Source organism: Drosophila serrata, unplaced genomic scaffold (genome assembly GCF_035046125.1).
Source record: "Drosophila serrata isolate PLE 108 unplaced genomic scaffold, ASM3504612v1 contig_240, whole genome shotgun sequence".
Taxonomy (NCBI): domain Eukaryota; kingdom Metazoa; phylum Arthropoda; class Insecta; order Diptera; family Drosophilidae; genus Drosophila; species Drosophila serrata.
The window spans coordinates 4,552,536-4,569,740 of record NW_028257138.1 but is presented as its reverse complement, the minus strand read 5'-3'; the positions used below and the strand labels follow the sequence as shown (position 1 = coordinate 4,569,740).

Sequence of the window (17,205 nt, the reverse complement as noted above, 5' to 3'; positions counted from 1 at the left end):
TGCTCATTTGTCATTGTTATTGAACTCGGGAGGGGAAAAGCCATTTGACGAGGTGAAAAACTCATGTGCAAGGCACTCTGAACAAACCATAAATATTAAATATTAAAGCTTGGGCAATAATATTCGTTCGAGTGCTCACTTTAAGTTCAATCCGATGGCCGATCGACCCGACCTTGCATTGAAAACGCATTTATGGTTGGGCCAATTATAAATTAATTATTATATACATATAAAGCGGGCAAGCACAAACAATATATGTTTAGTAATTATTATAATTTGTGGCTCGTTTCCAAAACAATGCTAGGTTGAAGCCATTCAAATGATATCTCAAATTACAAAATTACTTCAATTAAAATTACCACAAACCTATTTTTAACACTTTATTTATCTAAGGATTTGTATACCAATTGTTTCTCTTACTGTGTGTATATTTGTACAAATCTATCAAAAATTTAAAAATGCGCAAAAGGTCGATTCTTCTCCTCCTACTCCTCCATATGGTCAAAAGGTGAATTCAACCTGATTGTTTACAAATACAATTTGCTCAAATTTGAATCATTCTTTAATGAAACGATTTATTTTTTGAAGAGTTCTCTAACCTATAAACAATTTGGCAAGAACAATAATCATAGAAATCTGTGCTTATTTCATACCAGTTTCCCGTGGAATTCTGATTGATTTTCCATTTTTGTTTTCTTTTCTCTTCATTTCCCATCATTAACTTGGAAGCTAAAATGCATTTATATCGGGTTCAAAAGCACTTCGGGCAGCTGTTGTGCCATTTTTCCATTTCCAGAGATTAATGACCGTGCAACGGGGCGTATAATTGATATAGCATATGGAGTGATAAATAATTACCTCCCTCGATAAGAATTAATATATTCATATGGAGCTGAGAATGGAGGCAAATGGCTCATCAGAAACTTTAAATCGAAACTAAAAGTATAAATCTTATCAAGTCAACGACCAAGACAAAGCGCATGCAAATCTCTATATATTTTTCAGTCATTCCTATGCTAATTCTGTGGGCTGGCTTAATTAAGCCATCTTTGTGAGTCCGAACAATGGAGTTCGAAATCTACGATGTGCTTTGGCATTTGACATGGGAAAACTTCCGAACGCCCTGAGAATATTCGCGTCAACGAGACAAATTTCAAGCTTCAAGCCAAGCAAAAAGTAAAGAAAACAGCAAAAAGCCTCAAACAAAGTTTCACAACTAATTAGAAACTGTTGACGGGGGCGCCGCCACTTGCCGCCCATCTATTCAATTACCTTGAAGCAACGTCACTACACTTGACAGGCCACAATTTATGCTGCAGAAGAGCTCGTGATCGTGATAAATAAATTAAGAATAAATTACAATTTTTTTATGATTTATTCAGCTTAGAATTCATACGATTTCTTATGATTTTGAAGTAGATATTTGCAAGCAAATTAAAAGAACTTTCGATAGTTAATCTGTACTTTTATGGAGTATACATATGTATATATAAGTGTTAAATTGATTTATTATTGATCTATTAGAATCAAAAGGGAACCTATTATATGTAAATTTGAATTATAGATTTAATTTTAAAGATATATTATATACTATAGTATAGTATACACTTCCAACTCACGACTCACGATATAGGCTTGGACTCCCCTCTAGTTTAGACAACAGCCTAGGCGCTTGTACACTAAATTTCCTACTGATTGAACCTTTGGCCTAAGCAAAGCGCTGGAATTGAAATTAACATACTAATGTATTCAATTATTCGCATTCCATCCCAATTTGCCACAGTGCCAGCCAGAGATCGATTGGCTTTCGATACGAACTAAGTAAGTAATAATACAATGAGCCATGTGCCTCCCTTGCACCTGGCCAAGTCGAAAGTCATTACATTTAATGGCCAAAAGGTGAGGGGAGTAAAGGGAATGTAAACGAGAGCGAATGTAAAGTAATTTATTTCATTTTCTATGAACCAGAAAGGAATAATAAAACGAGCAGCTGCGTCTCTTTAATATTTAATAAATATTTTTAACTATACAAAAATGTTGATTTGAATTGCAAGTTCTATCAGGACTTTGCTTTAAATCGTAAATAAATATGTTTAAATGTGCTAAAAACGGATGCAAGTCACAAAACAGTTGATAAATTGAGTTTTTAATAAAAAGAAGGCGATAGCCCTATCAAAATATTTTGCTTCTCTTCACAAATTTCAAGATTAAAGAGTATAAATTCATTGCTGGTGGTCAGCAGAAACTCAGGAATGTGTTATTTATAAGCATTTGCATGAGTTTCCGTCTTAACTTTTGATCTTCTTCATTGGTCAACAAATGGGAATGTCCCTTTGAACTATATATAACATATTTCTGTATTTTTAGAATTTTTCATTGTGTTGTCCACAATGGCTTTTGCTTACATAATCAATTTCAGTCACTTTGTTTATAAAATTGAATTAACATTTCCAAAGAATGGACGCAAGCTTTGTTTATGACAAGCCAAAGACAAAGTAAGTTGCGAAAGATAACACTGAACCTTATAAATTGAGCTATAACCGATAAGGTAAAGCACAAATCATAATGACAGAATGAGGAGTTTTTACGAGCCTTATCCATGCAATCGCAATCGAATATTTATCAATATACAATATACAATCCAGAACCGAACACGAAACCCACCAAATCGCATGAGAACGCAATGAGGAATCAATTAAGTTAGGCCAGAGCCAAATAAACGGAAAGTGTGACTACAGTATTTGATTGGGAGAGTTACTGTATATAGTATATAGTAAAGCTAACTGTATATCACACACCATACTTTATATAGTATATACCACTCTGACAGCTGACGTCGTGATAAGAGGAGACACGCTTTGCGACCAGGCCACGTACACCCAGATACAAGAGTTATTTTCCCCGGAATTCGCTTATCACGTTACACGCGTTGAGAGCAACGGTTAATGGTTAATGCCAGGAACGGGAACTTCCTACTAACAAAAACAAAAGCCATAGTGAAATTGCGAAAATGTCCCAATATATTATTTGGCACTTTCCATTAACCAAAAACTTGTTAATAAACTTCTTTCGAAATAATAAAAACTATAGGTGAAGCAATTCCCTTAATAATCCAATAATAATATACCCTAAATTTTGGTAAATATCATTGTTAATGATACATTATCATGTTTGTGGCAATCAGATCGAATAGGTAACAATTTAATTGATTTAATTATCTGATTATGTGCACACATATTTCGTTTTCAAAACATTTTAACTATAATACAAAATAATGTATGATTACGTTTTAAATGTACATTTAAATCAAATGTATCCGTTAGAATAAAATTAATGTAATTAAAAACACAACTGTATTAATGATACAAAAAAACTATTTGAACATATCTTAAACATATATAAATTAATGTTTTTCTTGATGCCCTTTAAATCTGGGATGAAATTAAAACAACAAAACGATTGTATAGAAAGCGAAATAAATAGAATTAAAGTTACTACCATTTAATTTTTAAAATATATCGTTTTTTTTCAATGATTTTTATCAATTTTATTTATAAAAAAACAGGACACTCCCATTTTTTAATAGCTCTGCTATTTGAATGCCTGTATTTGTCAACTTTTTATGGGGGACTCGTCGCAAGTGCCTAGGTAAATTTCAGTCATAAAAATCAAATACGAACTAAGCCAACCATAATCAGCAGCGTTAAACTGTAAACACAAAAATAAAACTGAGATAAGTCGACTCTTGCTTCCGTTTCTCTCCATTGTTTCTGTTTCTCTTCCATCTTTTGTCTCTGCTTCATCTTTGCCTGCTTTTGGGTTTCCACTGCATCGCGAATTGCGAATTGGAGTCAATTGCCTCAAGCTCTGCCCTAACGGTACCTGGAGCAATAAGAAGTGGGGGATGGGGGGGCGGAGGGAGTGAGTGCTTGAGAGGAGAATGTGGGGGAGTGGAGGAGAAAGAGAGCGGTTAATAGATTGCAAGAAACAGAGACAAACGAGGAGCAAACAACGTCAACTAGCGTTGAACTCAATTGAGGCAAAAGCTGGGAGGAGGGAGAGCGAAGAGCAGAAGAAATACTCAAAGACATTGCACAGTGGTTGTCGTGATAATAAAACCAGAAAAGGGTTCAAAACGTCACTGCCTGACCCAGAATTCGAGACTCAATTGAAGTAGTTCCCTTTTTCCATGTCGGAAAATATAGCAATAAAATGTGCACACCGAAGGAATTTTAATTATAACACAGGTAGTGGGCCTCAATTTGCTGTTCTGTTCGTAAGAGATGTAAATAACTCCAGGTATATAAGCGTAAAATTTTCCACAGCTGCTATTTGTTGTAAAGTATTTTGTTGAGAACAAAACGGGGTTTTGTTTTTATTATTTAACGTTAAGACAAAGTTAAAGAATATATTAAATTATAGGTAAAATAACTTGTTCTCCTTTTAAGCAGTTGCTTCTTGTTTAACAACTACTTCCTCTTTTTGTTATAGTTTTATGAATACTTTCTCTACTTGGTCACTTAATTCACATTTCTGCGCTAATTTTGTGGCTTTCAAAGTTTAAAGAACTCCAGTTTCAGTCAATATTAAAAAACATTTATTGTTCCGTCCCACTGTGCACCGTGTGGCAATGCATCGGCTAACTGCAGCCGTACTAACACACACACGATCCGATTTGCCGACTACAAAAAAGAAGCAATTTTAAAAACCGACGCGACTCTTTGAATTTGTTTGCTTCTTATTAAATGCCGGGTGAGACATAGCGCGAGGGAGAGAGAAGGAAGAACGATCGGATGCTGTGCCATAGCACGGGGGGGGGGGGGGGGAGCGAGGGAGACAGCGAGCGACGGGCAGGTAAAAACCCGTCGGCTGTGGAGAAGGGGGGTGGTGGTGGTGGTTGGTCTGCAACGCTTAACTGGTTCTTGGCAACCAACTTGTTTTTTCTGTAGATTGCCGCCGTCTGAGGTTTATTATGTTTTTTTTCTCCTTTTTTCCCTGACTTCAGCCTTTGCAATTTTTTCAACATGGTAACTTGATTTAAACAAAAACCAAAAACTTACCCAATAAAACAATAGACGTGGCGTTTTTATCCTCTGGGATCGATCGAAAACTGTTTTCTTTGTTGGCTTTCTTGTATTTATTTATTTTTGTATTATATTTTTAGCTATTCTTCAACGGCAAAGAGAACAAATTCTCAGCATAGCAACAAACACAAAACATTCAAAGCAACAACAACAACAACGCGGGGAACATATGATAGCCGAGGTCAGGCCAGCCCATTAGTGCGAGCGAGAGGGCAAAACGCGAGAGCGAATTCCGCCAATTCGTTGAATTTTCAATTAATATATTTATTTAATTACGGTTTCTGAAAGAACAACAACCGCAACACGAAAGACGGCTAAAAGGCAGCAAAAATCGAAAGACGCCGCTCACTTTTTCATTTCTTTGCCTGAAGCTTTTTCGTTATTTTTTTTCATCGTGTTTTTCCGTGTTTTCCTTTATATATTTTTTTCTTGCCACAAATTTGAGGTGGTTTTTGTTGTTGCTAAGAATTTCAATGCAATTATGGCCCAAATAGCATTTTCACTTTTTCACACACAAACACACACACTAGCGCACACAAACAGGAGGCTCGATTTTTTGGCTCCGTTTTAAGTGAAAAACAATCAAACATTTACATTGACGTGTGTTTTCCTCCACGAAAATGTGTATGACTGAACTGGTTTGGTCCGCTTGCTGCACAACACGCGAAAAACCGCCGAAACGAAACAAACAACAAACGGCGACAACGCGAGCAACAAAATGTTTTCCGAAAAACAAAAGAAATATGCTTGTAAGTCAGTGGTGGGAAAACATCGATGATAACATCGATGCATCGATGTTTTTCGACCAATCGATGTTTCCGTGCCGACACTATCGATAACTGTTAACCAACATCCACCTGACAGCACCCGAGAGCGAATTTTACTTCCTACATGAAAATTCGAGCCCATGTAGAAAATTCTACCCCAAAAGTGAGAACTCGACCCCAAAAACGAGAATTCGACCCCATGTATTTGCAGACGTGTAAAATAGTTTTCTAGACGTGTAAGACGTAAAATGTTAAATAACAGCAAGTTTTTCAAAACAGTGAAACAATGGCGCTCAAACGTAAGAGAGTTAACAGAGTGGTCACTCCCAGAGGTGGGCGATATTGAGGCGCGAAAATTCTAGTTTTTAAATAATTGCACTTTGTTTTGGCTTATAAATTATAATTATAATACATAATAATAATTGAGATTGCCTTTAAGGCTCTAGCTGCGGAGTTTGTAGCTGTGCTTTACTTAAATAAAAAAAAACAGGTTAAGATAAGCTATGAAAGCTCAGGACTTATGTCCAGGTGCATGTTAAAGCTGCATAAAGTTAAATTTTGTCTTGGTAAATAATGAATATTTCACTTTACGTATGGTTTTTTGAAAGCTTGTTGTATTATTTGTATTATTTGTTGAATTATTTCTTCGAAATCATACAGATTGTGGTGAATATTAATAAGTGTCAGAGATTAAATATATATATTTTTATGCGAATTCCGTGGAATAGGTTATTGCATATTTATTATTTATTAACTTATTTTTTAATAATTGCGATAAGCTAGCCGAAGCTCGAGACGAGCTTTGTTCTGCAGGTGATAAGGAACCCCCCAGAGTATAAATACCGCCTCTAGGTGACAATTCGAAATTCACAATTCAAGATGAAATTTTTGGTGAGTGTCGATCAGCTTCAGATTAAACAATATTTTAATGAATACATCTGAAATTCCCCAGGTAATCCTGTTTGCCGTGTTGGCCGTCATCGGTATGGTTTCAGCCAACAATCCCACTTGCAATGATGCGGCTCAAAGCGGCGGAGGCTATCAGGTCTATGAAATGTCGGCCCAGGCAAGAGCGGCACGACAAAGATCAGCGGCGGCACCTAGGCCCAACTACAACTATGGCACCTCACAAAACTTCAATAGGAACTATTAATAAGTCCTTATTCGATTTGAAGTTGAATGAAAAGAAACCCATTGCAATGAAAATAAAATAAAATTTAATATAACATTTTATATAAAATGTACATCTGTTTTTTATGACTTGGCAAGGTATTATAATTTTAGTCAGAAGTTTACAAAACGGTAAACGAGTGTTTTCAATCCCACCACCTCATTTATTCGAAATGCGACTTATTTGCCCAAAAGCTCAATTCTTTCTCGTGTTGTTTTTTTATTTATATGTATTATATTATTAATAAAATACTCTACAATTTTTCCACTGTTTTTTTAAAGTCTCATACTGAAGAAGTATTTTATGCAATATTTTAACAAATGTATTTTATGTTCCATGTTTACTTCTACGTTATCCTTTGGAGCCATTCTATGCTACGTTTTCGAATTCTATGTTCTATTCTTATTATATTCTATATTCTGCCGGTGCCAAATTTTAATCGATGTTTTCTGAAATCTATGTTTCTTTACCTTCAATAGGTGCTATAAATTGGTGTGTGTAATATTTCTAGAAACTATATTCTATGACAATTAAAAGCCAGATATTGAGCCAAAGGATGTACCTACATTTTACTATAATTTTCTCACTTTTGAAAGGAAAAAAGCTTTACAGAAAGCTTTTAGCAAACAGGACAATTCGAAGTTGAGAAATACCAAAAAAAGGCAAGCGGATTTGATCATAATTTTGAAATTACTTTATGTAGGACTAATATTAAAGATAAGAGTACTGATATCACAATGTAATTTATATAATAAATATGTATGTACATACATACATATAGCAATATACAATAGCAATATATTACTCATCATCATAGATCTATTGAAGCGAATTAGTAAATATTATATTACATTCCGATTAATTAACTTTGTTCGTATCTTGTCAGCCATTCAGATGTAAAAAGTCTAAAATTATTATATTGTAGGTATTTTTATTAATTGAATAAATAATTCTGTGTAAAAATAATGGCGCCTTGCTCCATGTAATTCTTAGAAATACAAAACAGACACAGTTATGCATAATTGGGTATCATGGTCAACCTTATAAAAAATTGTTTATATTCTGATTCCAGGAATAACTGATTTTTCTTTGTATTTTATTTTATTCTTAAGAATAAAAATAAGACATAGCGATAACCTCTTTGAAGAGACTCGCAGTTGAGGCTTAAGACAGACTTGGTCTCTCTACGCGATAAGAAGCGACTCCTCTCCGGGTATAAATACAGCTCATTTGTAACTTAAATCATCACAACTTCAGTCAAGATGAAATTATTGGTGAGTGTCGATCAGCAGAAGATTAAAGAATATTTTTATTAATTAATAAATATTTATTACTCAGGTTATCCTTTTTGCCGTACTGGCCGTCATCGGTTTGGTTTCAGCCAACAATCCCACTTGCAATGATGCGGCTCAAAGCGGCGGAGGCTATCAGGTCTATGAAATGTCGTCACAAGCAAGAGCGGCAGCGGCAAGATCAGCGGCGGCCCAGAGAGCCAACTACAACCATGGCTCCTCAAGAAATTCTAATAGGAGAGCTTAAGAGCCTTTCAAGTTTGCCTTGAAATAAACGCTTTTAACATGTAGCTAAATATTTGTTAATGTTCTAAGGGGAGTACCAACTGTGAAAGAAGCGGCACTGTTAAATGAATATTGAATGAATTTTTAAAAATCCCGCTCAATATTGCCACCCTGATATAACAAATCCTAGTGATGGCAATTAGCTTATTTTAGTTTAGATCTAACATGTTTTTAGCGTAAGAGCTTGAGACTCGAAAGTCTGGCAACGCCGCGAACTCGAGCTACCAGACTGTGCAGCAGCTAAATGACGTAAACGTAAGGTGTCGTGACCAGCAGATGACGTGACCGCGAACGAACAAACAAAGCGAACGAGCGAGAGGCAAACGAGTAGAGAAAAATTATTGAACGCAGAAAAGTCCACCATCGAACGTCGCAGCGCCAGTGAAAAAACGGTAGAAAACGCAAAAAGCCGGAACAAGCAGCCAAAATCCACTTGAATCCCCCGTTTGCAGTGAGAGAAATCAAAAGCAAAAATGAATGAGGAATACGACGCGATTGTGCTCGGCACGGGCCTGAAGGAGTGCATCCTCAGCGGGATGCTGTCCGTTTCCGGCAAGAAGGTGCTGCATATTGATCGGAACAAGTACTATGGCGGCGAGTCCGCCTCGATAACGCCGCTGGAGGAGCTCTTCCAGCGCTACGGTCTGGAGCCGCCCGGCGAGCGGTTCGGGCGTGGCCGGGACTGGAACGTGGACCTCATTCCCAAGTTCCTGATGGCCAACGGCCAGCTGGTCAAGCTGCTCATCCACACGGGCGTCACCCGCTACCTGGAGTTCAAGTCCATCGAGGGCAGCTACGTCTACAAGGGCGGCAAGATTGCCAAGGTGCCGGTTGACCAGAAGGAGGCCCTGGCCTCGGATCTCATGGGTTAGTTGTCTGTCCCCCTTTTTGTTCGCCCTTCTTTTTCGCCTTGCCGAAATTGTGCAAATTACCAGCTGTGTGCGTGTGTGTGTGTGTGTATGTACTCGACTCTTATCTGAGCCCTCTGCCTCCTCTTCTACCTCTCTCCTTCTCGCTTCCTCTCTATAGCCTTTCTTTGTCTCAGCTTTCACACTCGCTGGAAACCAACGTTCTTTTTTGTTGTTGTTGTTGTGGTTTACGACTGACACGTATGTGTGTAGGAAAAACAGTTGTTTTTTTCTGTTGCCAGATAATTTCCACAAATTTCCACACTTATTTCCACACCTTTTCAGTCCAATTGGTTTATTTGCTTAATTTATACAGCCTTTATGCTGATTAGAATTCTTGCTGGGGTTTTTTTCGATAACAAACAAAAATACGGCTAAACTTCTAAAAGTTTGAATTACAGTGAGCAGTTAATATCACGGAAAATCAAATAATTTGCATACGTATTGATATATAATTTACAAAAATTAACATGGTATGTTTTCTAAATACTTTCTATTTGTTTAATATATTAGAAAAGCTTAAAGTTTTAGTTGTAGAAGTTTCGCTGTACTAAAAAATTTAATAGTAGATGATTCATACACCTGCCGTTAATTGGTCTCTTCTTTTTTACACTTGATATTCGCAAAAGTTGAATTTCGCAGTGTTTTCCCCTTCTTCGTGGCAGCGGCCACCAAGTGCAATTAGTCAACACGCTCTATTTATTTATGATTGTAGTTTAAATCGTTTCTGTTTTAGTTTTGATTTTTGCAATCCAATTTTTAGTGTTTCGTTTTTTCGCGGCGCATTGAACCCTTTCACTTTACAGTGAGGCTTGGCAGGGAATGAACTTATTTATTATTTTATTAGTAAAACCAAGCTAAAAATTACAAGAAAAATATCTTTCAAGTAAAATGTATTTAAATTCTCTATTTTAATAATTATATTCACAATAACTTGAGTAATTCCCTCTGAAGAGCGATTCCCTGTAATATACTTATATGCTCCGCATGACGTCATTCAATGGCCAAGTGGTTTTTGATTGTTGGTGGTGGTTCCACCCGCCCCCTAAATTGGAGGTTTCAAGCTCAAGCCCTGTAGTTGTGTGTGTGTGTTTGTGACATTCAAATTCAAAAGGGAAACGGAAACTTAAAACCCTGGACATGCACTCCTCCCTTATTGGGGCAGTTCCTGTTCCCAGAACTGACCAATATGGCATTACGAATACGATATTTAAATGCAAATATATTCGCAGGTATGTTCGAGAAGCGTCGCTTCCGGAACTTCCTCATCTACGTGCAGGACTTCCGGGAGGATGACCCCAAGACCTGGAAGGACTTCGATCCCACCAAGGCCAACATGCAGGGCCTGTACGACAAGTTTGGCCTGGACAAGAACACCCAGGACTTCACCGGCCACGCCCTGGCCCTGTTCCGCGACGACGAATATCTGAACGAGCCGGCCGTGAACACGATCCGGCGCATCAAGCTCTATTCGGACTCTCTGGCGAGGTACGGCAAGTCGCCCTACCTCTATCCAATGTACGGCCTGGGTGAGCTGCCCCAGGGCTTTGCCCGACTCTCGGCCATCTATGGCGGCACCTACATGCTGGACAAGCCCATCGACGAGATTGTCCTCGGCGAGGGCGGCAAGGTGGTGGGAGTGCGGTCCGGCGAGGAGATTGCCAAGTGCAAGCAGGTCTATTGCGATCCCAGCTACGTGCCCGATAAGGTGAGACCCCCAAAAGAATACTTGAAGACGAAAGTATAATGAGTTCTAGGGAAAATTAATATTTAATAGACAGGACAGAACTGCAATAACTTTAAAAGGTCCTGTTAAGATCATTGTAGTTATCTGGGTTCCTTTTGTATTCCAACTCATTGAAATGTTAATTTCCACCAAAGGTCCCAAGAGGAACAGAGAAAAGCCAGCTTGAAGAAAATGTTATCTAGACTATTTATATTTTTTGAAAGCTTTGGTGGTGGTAAACAAATCAAAGAATATAAAGTAATCATTATTATCTCTTTACCAGATAACAAAAGAAGCTGTAATCGGTTGTGGGGCTTCACAAATATAGAGTCTCTTCAGTTCACATTCAAGATCATTCAACCCAATAGAGTCTTTAGCGGATAACACCACATCGCAGTGTTCATTTCCACCGTCATTATTGGGTTCTCCTTCATTCCAAATGCTATCCAAAGTCACCTTCTGGCCAGTTGTAAACCAAACATGTTCTTCGTTATTCGCCAAGTCTGTGCCAGAGGTCCAGAATATACCCTCAATTTTGTTGCTCTCAAGGTGGAGGATAACTGAATTCCATTCCTCCAAGGTCTGAAAGGCAACTAACTGGGCGTCCATTTTCCGGCATGATTCGAAAGCAGCAAACCAATTTAGGTTTACATTCCTTTCCAAGTAATAGTAACCATTCCCGATCTTTACAAAGGGTTTTCTGGTCATATTAAATGTTTCAGGAACACCTATAGAGAATGGGAGCAAATAATGTAATGTTTCAAAGTTAATAGTTAGTTCTTACCATCGGAAATTGTTGGCGTTATTTCAATGGCCAAAAACTGGGAAACAATACCCAAAAATACAAGAACACAGAGTGCCGAGACCATTCTGAAACGACTAGATGAAGCATGTGCAAGAATTAGTTCTTATATTCTACACATTAATCAGTGATTACTGATTAATTCATTATTCATTTTCTTGGAATAAAGGTTTTGCGTCGTATACATTTTGTTCTTTTTGCACACAAAATTATTTATGATTTTTGATAATTGATAATATTTAAGGTTAGTCGTACCAGCACTTTAATCTTTGCATTGAGTTTAGGAAATCGTATATATAACTCATTATTAACCCCATTCATCCGTTTTCTTTGGCAGGTTCGCAAGCGCGGCAAGGTGATTCGCTGCATTTGCATCCTGGACCATCCGGTGGCCAGCACCAAGGACGGTCTGTCCACGCAGATTATCATTCCACAAAAGCAGGTCGGCCGCAAGTCGGACATTTATGTGTCGCTGGTTAGCTCCACTCACCAGGTGGCCGCCAAGGGCTGGTTCGTCGGCATGGTTTCGACCACCGTGGAGACCGAGAATCCGGAGGTTGAGATTAAGCCCGGCTTGGACTTGCTGGAGCCGATCGCACAAAAGTTTGTGACCATTTCTGATTACTTGGAGCCGATCGATGATGGAGCCGGCTCGCAGATCTTCATCTCGGAGTCGTACGATGCGACCACGCACTTCGAGACCACTTGCCTGGATGTGTTGAACATATTCAAGCGCGGCACTGGAGAGACGTTCGACTTTTCCAAGATCAAGCACGAGCTGGGCGACGAGGAGCAGTAAGCAAGGAGCAGGGCCTCATCTGGTTATGGTGCATTTGAACAGCTCAACATCAGCCACAAACACATCGTAAATCGTCTCAGCGTCGTGGCCAAACCTTACAGAAAAATACCCAAGATAAAAACAAAAAAGAAATAAAAACTAAAAAAAAAAACAAAAAAACAAAAAAACTAAAAACGAAAATCCAGAAATTGTATTACGAAAATGCTTTTCCATCGAGAGATGAAGTTTTAGATGTGAAAAACGACATGCTTGCTTCGCGCAATATTGGATATGCCTAGGAAATATATATATATATAAACAAACACCCACACACACACACACAACCTATAAAACATAAATTATACAACAAGCAGTCGCGAATGTATGTACGTCTATATATGTATATGTATAACTATGCGAGTGTTGGGCGACTAAATCAAATTCACAAGGATTCAGCTTGTTGTGACTCCCGAGCAAGGGTCCTAGGGCACGACGTATACTCTCTCTCCCCCAATCAACCCGATCGAAAGGTCAGTCAGTCACGCGATTATGCTTGGATTTAAGTTATACGAGTATACAAAATAAAGTATATATCATATATATATATATATATATTGTCTATGTATATTGCCCTCAATAGTTGCTTGGTTCTTTTATTTTGTGATCGTAACCACAAACATACCCCACTCACCCACCCCACACACACACAGACACACACACACACTCGTGCATAAGCAGCATTATAATTGTAATCCCAAAAGAAAAAACAAAAAGAACAATATCGATGGTATTGAAAATGTAAACAAGCGAAAGAGTTCATCGCAGCAGCATACCCAAAACATATTGCATATGATCGAAGCGCGGCAGACAACACAAAATGGAAGAAAAACAAATGAAAATCTAAACTGATTGTCAATGGTCTAGAGAACTATGGTATTCCGCATTTTCAGAATTTACATTTTTAATAAAAATTACAAAGAAAGAAACTTTGTGGGTTATATATTTTATATTTTTGGGGATAGGGTTTTATGATATACTATGCTCTTGCAGGATATTATAATTTTAGTCAATAGCTTACAAAACAAAGAAAGGCCAGTTCCGACCCTATAAGTCATATATATTCTTGATCATCAGCAACAGCATCGATCTAGCCGTCTTCTGAATTTATCGGTAAGTTGTTATAGGAAATGTAAGGAGTAATTTCTAACCGAAGGTATTCGTTAGTTTTCCCTTTTTGTTATTAGTGAATAATGTTTCATTTTTAAAGGATGCAAGGAATCCTTTTCAAATTTACCGCCCCTCTTTCCAAGTAGTTCCAGCTCATTTAGCTCAAGGACTTGGAACCATGTCCTGGAGTTCCATTCTTTGAACTGATTCATTCGGCCTTCATCCTGAAGCTCATGGTTCCACTTAACGAAGAAACTGAACTTTGTATTCATAAGCTTTTGTCACACGCTTAATGGCGGTAAGTTTAAAAATTTAGTTTAAAGGCGAAATATTTAAATAATAGTTTATTAAACATTGAGTAAATCCTATCACACATGTTACAGAAGATAACTTTTTGTAACATTTTAAAATTTGATTTTTAGACAAAACTGGTATATATAAAATATAGATAAATATCGACTCAAAGAATGGTAATATAAGTTTAGTCAGAAGCTTGTAAAACTGTGAAGGAGTCATTTCCGACCCCATAAATCATATATATTCATGATCAGCATCAACAGCTAAATCGATCTAACTCTGTCCAGTTGGAAAAATTTTTTTGACAATTTTTTTGATTTTTGCAAAAAAAGATAAAGGGTTACATCATTAAAACTGTCAAATTCGACCAAATTTATCATTTCAAATTGAGTATGCAGTTTTGTTGCCCTAATAAAAACTAGCATAGGACAAGTTTCCGAATTAAAATTAATGCATTTTTGGCTTAGCTATGAGATTTTTAAATTTTGATTTATAGACAAAAAATATAAATAAATATCGACTCAAAGAATGGATTATAATTTTAGTCAGAAGCTTGTAAAACTGTGAAGGAGTCATTTCCGACCCCATAAATCATATATATTCATGATCAGCATCAACAGCTAAATCGATCTAACTCTGTCCAGTTGGAAAAAATTTTTTGACAATTTTTTTGATTTTTGCAAAAAAAGATAAAGGGTTACATCATTAAAACTGTCAAATTCGACCAAATTTATCATTTCAAATTGAGTATGCAGTTTTGTTGCCCTAATAAAAACTAGCATAGGACAAGTTTCCGAATTAAAATTAATGCATTTTTGGCTTAGCTATGAGATTTTTAAATTTTGATTTATAGACAAAAAATATAAATAAATATCGACTCAAAGAATGGATTATAATTTTAGTCAGAAGCTTGTAAAACTGTGAAGGAGTCATTTCCGACCCCATAAATCATATATATTCATGATCAGCATCAACAGCTAAATCGATCTAACTCTGTCCAGTTGGAAAAATTTTTTTGACAATTTTTTTGATTTTTGCAAAAAAAGATAAAGGGTTACATCATTAAAACTGTCAAATTCGACCAAATTTTTCATTTTAAATTGAGTATGCAGTTTTGTTAACCTAATAAAAACTAGCATAGGAAAGGTTTCCGAATTGAAATTAATGCATTTTTGGCTTAGTTATGAGATATTTAAAATTTGATTTATAGACAAAATTGGTATAAAAAATAGAGATAAATATCGAAGAATGGTATTATAAGTTTAGTCAGAAGCTAGTTCTTATTCTTTCAGAAAATCAACTTCATGGGCAAGAACTACCTCCATTCAACACACCTTATTGATTTTAAGAAACCAAATAGTCATATCGATAGTTAAAGTATCAACTATATTAATATTGGACTCAAATGTAAATTAACAAACTTTACAGGACTCGTAAGCGACAAATGCGAGCTAAGCCGTTTCTGGGTTTATTAGCTTTTCGATGGCTTTGAATCACGTAGCCATAAAGGTTATAGTTATGGCCAGGACTCGTCGCTCCTTTGTGTGACACAATTACGAATTCCGCAGCAAGTGTTTGGCATGCATTGGTGGAGCCCTGTGCCCCCTGCCCGTCCCCTTCCGCTCGTCCAGGATTCGTTGGTTCCTTGGTGCACACTGGCAAGTGGAGAAATTCTTATTGAATTGCATGTGGCATGCCACACGGGACTAGGGGGGCTGGATTTGTTCCCCTCTTGGGGCCTGTGTCCGGGTGCCTTCGACGTTCCGGGAATGTGCAAAATGCTGAGAATGCCGCTCTCGATTCTTGTTAGTTTTAATGCTGTCGCTGACAGTTTAGGTTCCTTTTTCTTTTTGCTGTTTTAGTTGGCTTTTTTTATCCTTGCCAGGCGAGCGAGAGAGCGAGCGACCTGTGCAAGAAAATGCCGCTAGCATTTTTCCAATTTCCGCTTCCGAGAAAAGGCAAAAGTGCAAAGACGTCTCGCATTATTTTGCCCTGGTCGGTCCTATATCTCTGTACGTTGAACTCGTCTGGGTCCACAAGTGTTTCGATATTATTGAAGTAGAAGAAGTATAATATATAATAATAATTGAAGCAAGAAAATGTTATAGAATTTGTATAGAGTAAATACAAAATTATAACCAAGAAGTTCAGGTCATTATTTAAAATATCATGATACTTTTTATAACTATTATAACTGCCTCCAAATTCCTGTCACAATCACCATCTGCAACTCCCTCGTTGAGCCTGATTTGGCATTGCTCTAAGGAATGGGATATGGGATCTAACTAGCCCGATTCCTTTTCCATCTTCTGCTCCTGATGATGTTGATGATGATGGCCCTGCCACTGATGTGGCCAAAACACGTCGCCCCAAAAGCTTGGTCAAGTCTTTCACCACATTTTCGCTCCTCTAGCTTCCGTCTTGTCTTGGCTATGGTGTATTATTTTTGTTTTTTTGGAAAATGGTTTGAAGAAAAACGAAAAACACGATGGGAAAAAACCGCCAGAGAAGACCAAAATTTGTAACTGGGCAAATTGAAGTCAAAACTTTGGCGCTCAGCGCAGCATGCAAGTCACATACAACCGGGGGATGGGCTGCACTCTGAGAAATTGGAGCATTAATCAAGGATGTTGTAAATAGAACCAATTTTAAATGGATTCTATTATAAGTTAAGTTAAGTTGTTAATTCTTTTTCTTACCTTGATTTTATTTATTATATTTAGATAGACAATTTCTTTCCAATTTATGCATTTAAGCTAAGCAAAAAGGCTTGAATAGATCAACTCGCCTGGTAATGATAATAAGGAATTTAAGTAAATAATTTGTAGATCTTTAAAGGTCTTCCTAAATAGTAATAAAAACTTTGCGCTCCTCAGGATACTCTGCAAGGATATAAAATATAAATAAGTTAGTTTTAATATTCCAATA

General features: G+C 37.2%; 4 protein-coding genes across 9 annotated transcripts in view; 2 read left to right on the top strand and 2 right to left on the bottom strand.

The window, feature by feature from the left end:
- LOC110177093 (phospholipid-transporting ATPase VD) overlaps positions 1-5,867 on the bottom strand; it is a 28,419-nt gene extending 22,552 nt beyond the window's left edge. For 2 of the 6 annotated variants that reach the window (XM_020943621.2, XM_020943623.2), the window contains exon 1: positions 5,061-5,867. The gene's annotated coding sequence lies outside the window, so the exon portion shown is untranslated. The remainder of the gene's footprint in view (positions 1-5,060) is intronic. The other 4 variants (XM_086830700.1, XM_086830697.1, XM_086830698.1 and 1 more) reach the window with 4 other exon arrangements.
- A 2,382-nt stretch (positions 5,868-8,249) lies between these two features.
- LOC147643991 (uncharacterized) lies at positions 8,250-8,604 on the top strand. Its single transcript, XM_086830696.1, has 2 exons — positions 8,250-8,296; positions 8,361-8,604. The coding sequence occupies exons 1-2, from the start codon at positions 8,285-8,287 to the stop codon at positions 8,559-8,561; spliced, it is 213 nt and encodes a 70-aa protein (XP_086686822.1). The 5' UTR covers positions 8,250-8,284; the 3' UTR covers positions 8,562-8,604.
- Positions 8,605-8,830: 226 nt separating this feature from the next.
- Gdi (GDP dissociation inhibitor) lies at positions 8,831-13,799 on the top strand. The gene is made up of 3 exons (XM_020943448.2): positions 8,831-9,466; positions 10,740-11,215; positions 12,373-13,799. Exons 1-3 carry the CDS (start codon positions 9,073-9,075, stop codon positions 12,832-12,834), a joined length of 1,332 nt encoding a protein of 443 aa, XP_020799107.1. The 5' UTR covers positions 8,831-9,072; the 3' UTR covers positions 12,835-13,799.
- LOC110176947 (C-type lectin 37Da-like) lies at positions 11,142-12,718 on the bottom strand. Its single transcript, XM_020943449.2, has 2 exons — positions 12,018-12,718; positions 11,142-11,961 (listed from the first exon to the last, which is right to left on the bottom strand). Exons 1-2 carry the CDS (start codon positions 12,100-12,102, stop codon positions 11,510-11,512), a joined length of 537 nt encoding a protein of 178 aa, XP_020799108.2. The 5' UTR covers positions 12,103-12,718; the 3' UTR covers positions 11,142-11,509.
- Positions 13,800-17,205: the final 3,406 nt, after the last annotated feature.

Excerpts from the sequence above, each read along its gene's own strand:
- Gdi (XM_020943448.2), top strand. The coding sequence starts at position 9,073 with ATGAATGAGGAATACGACGCGATTGTGCTCGGCACGGGCCTGAAGGAG. Across the intron at positions 9,467-10,739 it reads CCTGGCCTCGGATCTCATGG|GTATGTTCGAGAAGCGTCGC; the intron begins GTTAGTTGTCTG and ends ATATATTCGCAG. Across the intron at positions 11,216-12,372 it reads CCAGCTACGTGCCCGATAAG|GTTCGCAAGCGCGGCAAGGT; the intron begins GTGAGACCCCCA and ends TTTCTTTGGCAG.
- LOC110176947 (XM_020943449.2), bottom strand. The coding sequence starts at position 12,102 with ATGGTCTCGGCACTCTGTGTTCTTGTATTTTTGGGTATTGTTTCCCAG. Across the intron at positions 11,962-12,017 it reads AACGCCAACAATTTCCGATG|GTGTTCCTGAAACATTTAAT; the intron begins GTAAGAACTAAC and ends CATTCTCTATAG.